Source organism: Amblyomma mixtum, chromosome 6, assembly GCF_055824585.1.
Source record: "Amblyomma mixtum isolate Tamu chromosome 6, ASM5582458v1, whole genome shotgun sequence".
Classification (NCBI taxonomy): domain Eukaryota; kingdom Metazoa; phylum Arthropoda; class Arachnida; order Ixodida; family Ixodidae; genus Amblyomma; species Amblyomma mixtum.
In genome coordinates this window covers 138,264,505-138,277,017 of record NC_143017.1, presented here as the reverse complement: position 1 = coordinate 138,277,017, position 12,513 = coordinate 138,264,505, and the positions used below count along the sequence as shown (strand labels likewise).

General features: G+C 44.4%; 1 protein-coding gene across 6 annotated transcripts in view; it reads right to left on the bottom strand.

Annotated features, from left to right (window-relative positions):
* Window positions 1–332: 332 nt before the first annotated feature.
* Window positions 333–12,513, bottom strand: part of LOC149340558 (homeobox protein PKNOX1-like) — a 29,543-nt gene continuing 17,362 nt past the window's right edge. For 4 of the 6 annotated variants that reach the window (XM_089549371.1, XM_089549375.1, XM_089549370.1 and 1 more), the window contains 3 exons: window positions 10,470–10,546; window positions 8,294–8,508; window positions 333–5,873 (listed from right to left, as the gene is read on the bottom strand). In XM_089549371.1, coding sequence (XP_089405497.1) covers window positions 5,749–5,873; window positions 8,294–8,508; window positions 10,470–10,546 — 417 coding nt within the window. In that variant the 3' untranslated portion in view covers window positions 333–5,748. The remainder of the gene's footprint in view (window positions 5,874–8,293; window positions 8,509–10,469; window positions 10,547–12,513) is intronic. The other 2 variants (XM_089549373.1, XM_089549374.1) reach the window with 2 other exon arrangements.

Sequence of the window (12,513 nt, the reverse complement as noted above, 5' to 3'; positions counted from 1 at the left end):
CCAACACGAGAGCATACTTCTTCTGCTCCTGCCAGACAAAAGAAATGTGCAGCGGCTCCTCAGCTTTCTGTTGCATTCGTAGACTTCATCTCAGCTTTACTCTTCCGAAGAGCAAGAACTTTTCAACATTAATTTAGCAATATGACTTAACCGTCGCAGTTGCCTGCCAATGTCGATATCAGCCGTGCTGTCGCAGCACTGTGGGAAACATGCCACCATCTGAGAGTACACACACTAACACACAAACACCGCCAGCTTTCCTTGTAAGAGGACCAGTCATGCTTTTGCATAAAAAAGCACTGCATTGTTGAAGATCGAAGTCATTTCACAAGTATATTAATAGTTTCTTTTATTATCTTCTATATTAAATAGAAACCTACAACTCACTGCCAGTAATCTCCCATCACTCCTAGGCTATATCATATAGTTTGCTATTTGGCAGACCCTTTATAAAAACATGGCAAAGACAAAACATAAAAGATGGCATCAAGAAAAACAAAGATGCATGGGAAAGAACCCTGAAGGAATGGTAACAACAACAGTGCAAAGTATTAAGAGTGCCTGCTATGAATAACACAGCATCAAAGAATATTTGCACACACAACACAATGCTCAGGCTGAAGCCTGCAGATGTGGCACGGAAATGATTGAATATTAAATACATGATAATTCGGTCACAAAAAGAGATGCTCAAAATACATTGGCAACTTTTAAGTAAAGCAATCATTTGCCACAAAACAAAAACAGCAGCTCTAAGCCAGGTAGCTGACCTCAGGAAGCACAGAAGCTCTGCACGTTAGACATATTTTGGTTTCTTATAAAAAACATCCCATTCTACGTGCACCAGACAGGGTTGGTTAACCACAGATTCCCAGCGCACTTTGCAAAATAAAATTAACAATAAAGCACAAAAACTAGCACACAAAAAAAAATGCTACATACAGGGACATGCACCGAATTCTTGTGGCCAACAATGCTTCACTGCCACTGACATGTGTAATCAGGTTTGAACACAAAAATGAACACAGAACTTCAGTGTTTCACTCAGTTACGAGGCAAACACAAAAACCTGTAGCCAACAGTTTTTTTTTTTTGTGCAAACAATCACCCCCAGACCAATTTTTCACAATTGCACCAGAGCTGTTGTGCGACAGAGGGCCTTCATTAAATCTAGAACTTTTCCATTTTCCTCAGAAGGAGTCGCGTTCCCCTCTATCCAAACAAAGCCCAGTACCTGAAACACCGAGACGTGCGGTGTACTCCCACACTATTACAAAGAGATTGCATAAGAGACCGGCAACACCATGCTTGTATGTGTACTTGGCTTGCCTGAATGTCTAGGTATTGCATTTGGGGCTTTACAAAGTCTACATTGTAAAACCTGTACAAGAATCACGATTCATTTATAACAATCAGAGATGCAGTACCACGGGTGGCCGTCGTAAAATACAGATGGAGCCTCCATAGTACCAGCACATGTACATCATCTCACTGCGCCTATCACCTACAGCCTCATTAAGGAAAATTCCTGCAGAGTACGCCATCTGTCTTGTACCAGAGCAAATAATGTTGCAATGTACAACTGCTTGCAATAGTGTATCTACATACTGTGCCCATCAGCATCAATTTTACGCTACTCTTTGATGCTCCTGGCAATAAAATGAGAGAGAGACAGAAAAAAATAAGATCAACAACTGTGTGGTTTGTTGCAAACTGAACTGCAACAATAACACCACGTTACTACATGTCAGCTCTTGCACACCAGCAAGGGAGCAATAAAATGCACGTGTAAAAACACAAATAAAAACATCACACCAAAAGGAAAGACACACATCACCTGGTGCACTTCATTATTATACACGATTCGGATGCACACTGTTGAGCACGGTGCAGTTTGCTTGCGGACTGCACTAAATAGTGGCGAGAAAACACAACAATAAGATTCAACATGACTTCCAACTGACTGACACAACATCAAAAGAGAGAGAGAAAAAAAAAACTTAACAAAACTCGACTATTTAAGGGATATCCACATAGCATGGAAATAATCACAATGATAAACGTGTGATGGTGCGGACGCTACAATGTGTGTGCCTGAAAGAAACATTCCGAACCGGAAACTTTGAGCAATAATTACTGGGATCATCGAGAAACCCAACATTTACTATACACTGTCCCCAACAGAGACAAGGCATGACAAAAAAGTGTCAAGACAAAAGTGGATGTACAAAATGAAAAGGTTACAGAGGAGCCATATCACTGTGCACTGTTGTATACTGAATCCCTGACAACATTACAGGAGTGAAACGCCAAAATGTCATATATTACATGAGCTGTGCAAGAATACGATAGAATCATTCTGGTTATGAATGAAAGGCATGGTTTATCTACCTAATAATGCCAATTGGTACTTCAATATTGTCAATGGTATCCTTTTCCCACAACACCTCACACACAAAAAAATAAAAAAGGTTAGAGGTGTGTGAATATTCGGATTTCAAACTAGAATCAAATAATACTCAGATCAGTAGTGCTGATTTGACTTTCACTTCATTGGCAATTGAATTAACAATTTGATCTTCACACAGGCAGTCACAGCGGCAAGACTTCCCAAGATCAGTAAGGCACCATGGCCACTAAGATCTTTATTTTCTGACTTGGACAGATCCGACGTCATGGTATTTACTCTAATAAACTATATAATGTGTGCCTGTTTTTTTTTTTTACTCTCAGAAACTTGCGACATGAAACTGTCCAACTAGTCCACTTGAACGCAGTTTGCGCTGTCTACCTGTGTGAATCATCACGTGTCATGGATGGCATATCCAAACAGCCGAGCACAGCAGCTAAGACAGACTTGAAGTCACTGCCTAAACTGAAAACATTACAGCATTTCTGATCCAGAATTTAAAAAAACTTTTTGGCAATGTGTTCCCACCTAACCTGTGGCAGTGTTCAGTAAGTATATGTCATGGTGAGAAGATGAAATAGCAGCTTATACTACTGGATGACACAGCAAATGCTGCTACACAGTTGCTGCTACATGAACAGTAATAAATGCCTCTATGCTTGCCGACATTCAAGCATTCACGGACAATGAGCAAGTGAAGGTCATATATGCCTATCTTGAACTTGTCTTTGGTCCTTGATCTAGACCACTGTTTACGCCATTAATAATTTTACCCAGAAATATTGATACCAGTAACTGATACAATTAGTAGCCTACTTGAAAGCAAACAGGTGGACAGGTTTTAGAATTTCATCCCTTTGTTTATATTGATTCTTGGGCGAACCAAGTGCAACTTTCGGGGTCTATATCATATCAGATTTTCAGTATTCAGGCCTAATTCAACATTAGGTTTTTGCCACTACTACCAGATTTGAATTCTATTTAAAAAGAAGTCTTACTATTCACACACCTCTACTTCAGATGCCACAAAGCCTTTCACACAATTCAGTTCATTACCAATCGATCTTCAAAGCAATGAGATCCACAAATTGTTAAAGGAAAAAAAACAAAAACAAACTAAAACTAACCAGATGCTTCTGCACCCCAAAAAGCACTGAACCGCTACATACTTTATTTGCTATGCCTCAGATGCCGAATTAGCAAAGGGAAAAAGCTACACCTTTCATGGCGCTAACACCCGGAAGTAGTGAGGATACTGAGCCTAGCAAGATGTACAGCGAGGCCGGAATGAAACGCGAACACGCATATGTCATAAATTTCTACTTTGCAGCGAAATATTCCTTTACAACCTATTTACGATTATGCCCTTCGGCAGACTCTTTATTCAGACACATGAATCAGGCTAGCTGCACACTACAGCTGAAAGTAGGCAGGTAAAATATTTTGTTTTCTTGACATGCGCTGTTCGCGTTTCATTCCGGCCTGACTGTACACCCAAGGAATCCTTACCGGCTCCGCTCCTTTGTATGTGAAGTGAAGAAAATATTAATAGCAGTGAGAATATATATGTCAATTTTAGAAAATAATGCTCAAGGAAGACTTTACATGACCCGTTCTCAAAAGAGAACTCTGTTTCGAACAGGTGAGCGTATCGAAATTTTCACACGTCGCACAGTAAACAAAATAAGCACCCAAAACTTCTGCCAATAAAATGCCCTTTTTCACGGTCTTTGAGCAATGAATGTTCAGGGTAACTGCCTGCCCTTCAGATCAATGAAAAGCAGGAATGTTGCAGTTACTGAAAATTTAGCTACTTGCAGCTTCACCTGTACAGTTAAGTGGATTCTGCATGACTACAGCAAAGGTTAAAAATAAAGAAAGCAAATTAACAAGTAAATGCTATCAGGTTCGAACCAACGAGACAGTTGCAATGAATCCCACTTGCGCCTTCCTCAAGCACGAGTTTCCACCAGTGCAGAATGTGCGAAGGAAATTGTGCCAAGACTGCATTCTTCAGCGTTAGCTTTGTGCTGCTCAGCAATGACTAGCAATCGATTGTGCCTTGAGAGCAATAATGCCAGTCGAAAGCAAGAGAAATGCCAGGGAGCTTGCGTTACTGCACTGAAGAAGCAAATTTTCCCAACTTATCATACATCATGCTCAGACATCCCATGCAGTGCGTATACATCATTATGTGCACGTTGCTATCATACTTTTCCAAACAACATTCCTTTCTTTTTTTTTCTTCTGATCATCCACATCCATGTCACGGCACAAATGAGGCAAGAGCAGCAGAAAATGATTGCCATTCACTCTCACCAACAGCCAGGAGCTCTGGAACACCCTCTTGGCTCTTTCATGCATGTATTTTTTCTTTCAACACCACTACATCCATTTTGTCAGCACAGATGCTGTTACATAACTGAATGCAGACTATCACCATGACTGGTCTTGTTACAGAATGCTCGCAGCTGTACTGTAAAACATGGTCAAGAAAAATAGTGTGCTTTTGCACAAGCACCCATGTATAGACAGTGTTGCATACACAGCACTGGCTCATGCACGTGCTGACGCCATATATTCCAGCTTGCAAGAAACGTTGAGAAGAAAGTAATAAAATCCTCTACAGACAAACTGCAGAACCCAAGAACAGTGCTTCAGGGCCACATTTACGCTGTGCGTTTCTGGAGAATTTCGCCCCTGTGCTGCTCACAAACTTTACAAATGGTACGAAACGTCGCTCAAAGTCAGCTGAAAGAGAATGGCAAGCTTTCACCTGAGAATGACTCGCTTTCCGCTCCAAACATGTGCAGTGAAGCATAGTGACAAAAGTCATGTTACAAATGCCTTTACAATATGGCACAAAGCTGAAGCATGCCTTCCATGATGCAAAAAAAAATAATAAATAAAAACAGGTCGCGGAAAGCCTCATCCATTCCCTAGCCACTACCGAGCACACTCGTACCTTGGGATACTGAAGGGCCACACGCAATGAGAGGCACCTCTAAGGCAATCTCAAAGGGGCACAGGCATGAGCTGTATCGTCAATGAGCAGAAGCCTGCCTTTTGCTCAGGCAGTAGCAAGTTGCTGAGCCACACAATACAACATAACACAGCCTTGTATTTAAGATAATAAGGCAAGAAGGAGGAAAGAAAAAATGGACAAAAAAAAAATGGATGAACAAAGAAACGGAGCTACTTGAATGAATAAAAGCTGAAAGAAGATTGAATTGCGAGCCAAGACTCAGAGAACTGATGACGAACTGCGGCACAACTGCACGCTTGCGTTCTGCCAGACACCACAATGCGTCCTCATTTGCAACAGGGGCAGTTCACCACTAGGGCTTCCCGCTGCCACCACCGCCGCCTCCCTGATCCCTGCTCTCTTCTTCCGCGGCCGAGTGGCCAGCATCTCCACAGGCACTGTCGTCAGAGGCTTCTGAACAAAGGCTTGTACCACTGGCTGTTTGGAAACAATGGAGAGCACCACAAGGAAGTTAAGAGCACTGAGCCTCGTTTGCACTGTGAAAAGACACGGCCTGCATGCACAGCTTACAAAAAATAAAAGCGAGACTGCTACTGGCATTTCAGTAAGGTAGCCAGCACGTGTCTTAGTTTAATAAATAGCACAGCGAGTTCTTCATTGTGGTGATGCATGCAATGCCTACCACTAATAAGAGGGGGAGCTGAGCAGAACAGCGGGCGAGCTTTACAACTTCCAAGCAGAAAAGCAGGCTCACAAATTCATCCAGCTCAGACTGCTAGATAAAACAGGCTGTTAACTTTGCAGATAAATTTCGATTAGACATCTCTGTTCGAAGTACTATTACATTGCTAAAATAAAGGGCAAAAAAAAAGAGAGGAAAAAAATACTACACTAAAGAAACCAATTTCTTTGTCCAACTGCTCATTACATGCAACAAAATAAAGTTGGACACTCAGATTCTAGTACAACTCCCAGAGATTTGTCCAGTGAATAGCATAAACAGTTGGCGACCAATTTTTCGGGCTTGGCAGGACTAAAAAAAAATGGTCAAAGATCATGAGCTACAAAAAGATCCCGTTGCTGCGAAACACCGATACCAAGAACTGCGAACTTTGCTGCAAGTGATCACATTAAAGTGTATTTGATCCAGAGACAGGCTTTCATGACCGCACCCAGCAGAAGTGTGCTCCTCCAACTGTGCCCCAAACCAACATTACTAGATTACCTGGTCAGTTTGCAAACTCCGCTGCAGCTCGGTGGCCAAACATGGCCCCATTCATGTCCCTCTCACGAGGTGGCGTTATCGACGCTGTTGGCCCGGTCCGGCAGGTCTCTCGTCACAGGAACTATCACTATCAGACGAGCGCACAGTGTTTAACGCCACTTTACGCCAGTAATTCCCGTTTAGCGAAGATATTTCCAAGATAGGGCACAAATATTATTCTGAATGTGCAACTACAGTGGCATTAAGGCTGCGCAAACAGTCCTGGGCGGCAGAGGTGCGATCGGGATGTCTGAATCATTAGCTATTTCGATGAGATATCTGGATATTGGTCGGGTATAGTTTTTTGTTCCATTTACTTCCTTACAAACTAAATGACTCTTTGCTTACGGCGGACCACGAAACGGTAGATGAGTCGCATGTTGCCGAAAATATCGAAACCTATGGCCATGTACAATCGGTTTGAAGCAAGACAGTAAAAGATGCATACGTGCTTTTTAAAGGGAGATGCAGCAATACCACCGTGAAACTTCGACGTTACTAAGGTCATAAAACGCGAAAAATGACGGTAATAGCAGAGGTCAGATTGAAAGTAGTTGATTCAATTCATATAAGAAAAAAAAACATACGTCTTAATGGGAGCCACTTTTAATGGGCCAAACAGTTATAAGAGACGTGCTTTTTTGTTTGCAACAGCCACCTTCTCCTTGCTCTCTAAACGGTGATTAACATCTCTAGAGAAAAAGTGCATTCTTGTAGCAATAACAACGTTCAGTATCTAAAAAGTGAATGCCGACATGTGCTTAGCACAACCCAAGTGAGCAAGGCTGCACTTGTCTAGCTCTTCTAGCACTTTCCAGAAAATGTTTGCAGCCTTGGCGATGGTCAGTGTGAATTGCGGTCACACATCACATAGAACGCTTATCTTGCCTTGGTTTGGGAGCAGACAGGTCGACAGCTTGGCCGCACCGACTCACGGACGCATAGCTCGGGTGCACCGACGCTGTTGTGCTTCTGTGTTGAGTTGCAGCCGGAGCCAACGCCGCACGAGCTACGTCGCTCGAAACGCACTTATATAAATGTGGCAAGGACACAGAGGAGCAGCGATCAACTTGCAGCGCAGTTTAACACCAACAAAAAAAAAAAACGCCTGGCAAAAAAAATGCTTCGCTGTAGTCTTCGCTGATGTGGTCAGCGTGGCTACTCTGCCAAGAAGCCGGTCAAACAGCGACGAGAACGCCCCGCTCGGCGGTACAGGCAAGGGTGACATCCGCGGCGTCGGAGTTTGCAAACTGGAAAAGTAATCTAGTAACGTTGCCCCAAACAACCCGCCACCCCCATCAGCCCCACACCACAAACGACGTTGTCTAAGCCGCAGCGGATGCAGCCGCTATCTTGCTTTTAACGCGGTCACACACTCTGGCTCACACCGCTCTTTGTAGATGGCTCTGTTGTCTTCAGAACGAATCAATAAAGTTCCCTCTTTCTCTCTCTGCAGGCCACCTCGATGGCAATGAAAAAGCAAAGCCTAGCGAAAACCAAGAAGTATACTTTGCACATGTGCCAGCACATGCCACTGCAGCACCACACCACAGGTGCTGCAGGTGCCGTGAATGACACCTGCAGCCTATATTTCAGTCTGCACTGTGGCGAGCAACTGAGCATGCACACTCACTGGAAGGCTTGCCTTGAGCACTGGGGGAGGACGAGGCAGGGGCCATACCATTGTGGCTAGAGGCGCGAGGCTGCAAAGATGCGATAGCATCGGGCCAGAAGCGTTCTACAGGCCGCACTGTCTGCACCTTGGCCTTCTTCGCCTTCTGCTGACTGTTCTCTGGGTTGCTGGCGTCCAGCATCGGCTGCAGGATCCTCCGGCGTGCATTGATGAACCTGCAGAGTAAGCAGAGCAGTGAGCTGAACAGCCGAAGGAGTTTCAAGGCGAAAGCCTTCAATGGCTCATACTCGCGGCCACGACTCCGTCCGTCTGTCCGTTACACGCTTGTGATTTGTGGCGTTTACAACAGATGGCTTTCGCCTCATCGCACCTTAGATCACTAAAGCGCCCCCTCAAAATTTTCTTCAGGCAGTGGTTCTCAAATCATGCTTTGGGAACCTTTAAAGATATCTGAAGATGATTCCAAGCCCGCAATATTTGTCATCCTGACAGTGGGACCAGCGAGCATGCCGACTGAATCAAGCCTCCTTAAAGGGCAACTCCGGCGATTTTTCGGCCATTTTAAGTTAATGGCTGATTTGTGTTCCTAAGAACCTCCTGTAATGTGTACGATACAAGGTTTTCAAAAGTTACCCTGAAATAATTTTTAAACAGCAAAAAACGCACAACTCGAAACCGCGAAACCGAAACCGGGGAGGTGCCTTCGTGCAGTATTGACTGTGACGTCACTGACGGGTTCGCTGCGCTGCGAAGTCCCCGAAGGTATCGCAACTACCTTGAGCCGCGCTGTCGACATGACTTAAAGCGCGAAGAACGGCTTTTCCGAGACCAGCGAGTCTTTAGAAGACGACTCATTCGACGATTTTGGACTGGACGAGTCACCTTTCAGGTATGATCCACCGCCGCGCGAGCCCGCCAAGTCACACCACAGGCCGCGTCACCTGACGCATGGAGACGGTCTGAAGTCGGAGAAGTTACTCGAGTCATTTACTTAACTTGAGTCATTTGATTTATTACTTTTGATTGATTTATTACTATTTGATTTGATTACTTGATTTGAGTCATTTCTCGTGCATGCATTTGTGACACAGTCGTCAGAACAAAAGTTAATGTGATGCTCCCGCTGACAGCTGTTCGTGTGGCGAGTGCCGGCCGACCCAGCCTGATGATAGAATCTGCTGCCCGAACGTTGCCGCGGTGCGCACCGTCCTTACAGGGGCATGCACCACCAACAGTCTTCTCTTTGCGAAGCTTTATCTTGACGGCGAGCTTTTGGAAGTGAGTTCACGCCATAATCCAACATACCGCTTCCACTTGACGGCCGCGCTTCGTTCAGCTGGCCGCTGCGATGGGCGGTTGTACTCGAATAACGTTGGCACAGAATATGCCTTCAAGCGTCGGTTGAACGAAACCTTAGCGAGTCCAAAGCTCTCTCTGAAGTACACGCTGTCTTCATAGCAATCTGGCGCGAAATGTTCCGAGCACAAGCGGGAATGTTTCCTCGAAGACCAGTTGACACGGCGGACAGCTCTCACCCACTTGTCGCGAAGGTTCTTATTGCTAGGAAACCTATAGTAGATCATGCCCGTTGTCACAGATGAAGAATTTGTGCACCCCACAGCACAACAGAAGTTGCCGTGACCCATCACTCTGGTGTACACATCACATCAGACACGTTGAGATGGGGCGAAATTGCACAGGCGGTCGAAATAATTCCGGAGACCTCCACTTCGGCACCTCTTTCTTCCTTTCTTCTTTCACTTCTTCACACCCCTACTGCGCCATTTACTTTCCTCAAAACCAATTTTCAGTTTTCCCCTGCACTGACAACGCCAGCGCGCACCCGACCAGCTTGACACGCCGACTCGCCAGTGACGTCACAGTACAGGGTGGCCCGTAGAAGTTGCTCGATCAATGGGTGCCTCTCGCGTCGAGGAGCGCTTGTCTTCAAAATTCGCTTGCAGAAAAACTACGCCGCTTTCAGGTGCGAAATTTTACATGATACATCAGACTACCATATAAATGCAGACTTAAAATTTCATTTCGATCGATGAACATTGAAAAATCGCCGGAGTTGCCCTTTAAAGGGCTAGAATATTTTAAGAGCAATTGCAAGTTCAGTGCTACACAGAAGCAACCACAGGTCAACTAGCAAAACAAATAGCTGCTGACTTACCAGTTGTTGACTTGAAGAAGGGTCAAGTTGGTTTGAGCTGCTATCTGTCTCTTTTCATCTTCTGTAGGGTAGGGATGCTGCAGCAGTAATGAAAGAAAGATAAAGGTGTCACATTTTGCTAGGTGCACTTTAATGAAAGAAGTGTGTCCACTCAACAGGAACCTTTTCTCCAGCAGCAAAATTTGAGCTTTTCCCACAAATAACCTTGAAATACTCCTCCAAGTCATTATGTACCTCATCCCAGATTTTCTGCTTTGGTACGTAACAGGGCACTTCTACACTTTCAAGGATGCCTTTGATCACAATAAAAACAAGGTGCAATAGAAACTAGAACAATGTTTCAGCACACCTTCACAATGTTTCATAGCATGCAAGTTCACTGCACTGCACATAACACCATGAACTGCAATTGCATGCTCATAACTTCAAGGCAAATGATTGCTGCATACAAAATGGTTAAAAATGTAACTAGCATGGCTTAAGGCACAAATGCATAGAACAAAACATATGTGTTTCACAGTTAAACTTGCCTGTGAAGCGAAATCTCCATTAATTAAAATACCATATCTACGCGTACACAATGTGACTATGAATACAGCATGAGAGAAGTTTGGACCTCACAAAAAAAAAACAACAAAAAAACCAAACAATTATAATGCAGTAGCAGCATTTTCAAGCCAATTAAAGCCGAGGCCTTAAGAAACGTAGATGGCCTGCAAAAATATTAACCTGCTGTGGCAGCTCAGTGGCTAAGGCGGTCATCTACTGAGCCGGAGTACCCGGGTTCAAACCCCATAGCATTGGCAGCGTTTCGATGGAGGTGAAAAGCAAAAGGTGCCCATGTGCTATGCAATGTCACAGCACGTTAAAAGACCCCCAGGTGGTTGAAATTATTCTGGAGACCTCCACTACAGCACCTCTTCCATCCCTTCTTCTTTCACTCCCTCCTTTATCCCTTCCCTTACAGGGCGGTTTAGGGTTCTTCAAAGGCAATTTTCAATTTATGCTGAAATATGAAAGCAGTGAAAACGTCGATATTACTTGAGAGACAACATTTTTTTAAATGTGTGCAACACCATCATGTGCTGCAAGGACTTCAACACGTTAACGCACACAGTCTCCCACACAGCAGCAGCCGCTGTCACCAGTGTGCACCGAAGCTTTGTGTCTTGTGCAGCCCAGTCCTGCACCCCTTTGCACTTTCCTTCCGGACTCCACTTAAGTCTTTCAATGAAACGCGAATGGACTGAGGAATGCCTTCACTCGTGCTCCAAGTTACCATGACAGTGCTGGAGCAACGTGCTTAGTACAGTAAGTCAAATCTTCATCTATCTTGTGCGAACGTAGACTCTTCTGTACGGCAGGGGCTGGAAGAATTGCTAGCCTAGCAGACAATGTTCCCAGCTGAGCATGCTTTGTGGGCAGGCACTTAGCCTAGACATTCTTGCAAGTTCGCTACATCACAAGCACTGGCATATAGAAAACACTGTGCTCACGTGAGATAGCTAAAGATTTGGCTAGCTGCACATGCTGGGCAACGAAAACACAGTTGGAAATAAGTGACGTGCACTGATGGTCACTGGTGATAAAGGTATTCTGCATGTGCACACAGCACTCGCAACACCACTACAGCTGTGCACTCAGGGCAGTCGCATGATCAGCTGCCATGGTTAATGGCATGCACACTCACTGCTGAGCTGTAAGTGAGCTGGCATGCTAGCATGCTTCACCAGGTGGGGTATGCTAGCTGCACGGCCTGTTCTAAATAACCGCAGCACACATTCTGTGCATTCAAATTCCAAGAAGTTCTCATTCGTTTCAATGAACACGAGTTTGATGGAACCGCAGCATCAGTTTTAATTGAATGATAGCTTAGATTAACGAGATTTCACTATAACGCAACATCTGAACTGAATCATTTTTTTGGATGTGGAAGTGAATAAGCATGACAGCCAAAAGTCAACATCAGTAGCGTCAATAACACAAGTGCTGTAAGTATAGACACTCATGATATATGCAAAGGCAATGAATAAGGGGAAATAGG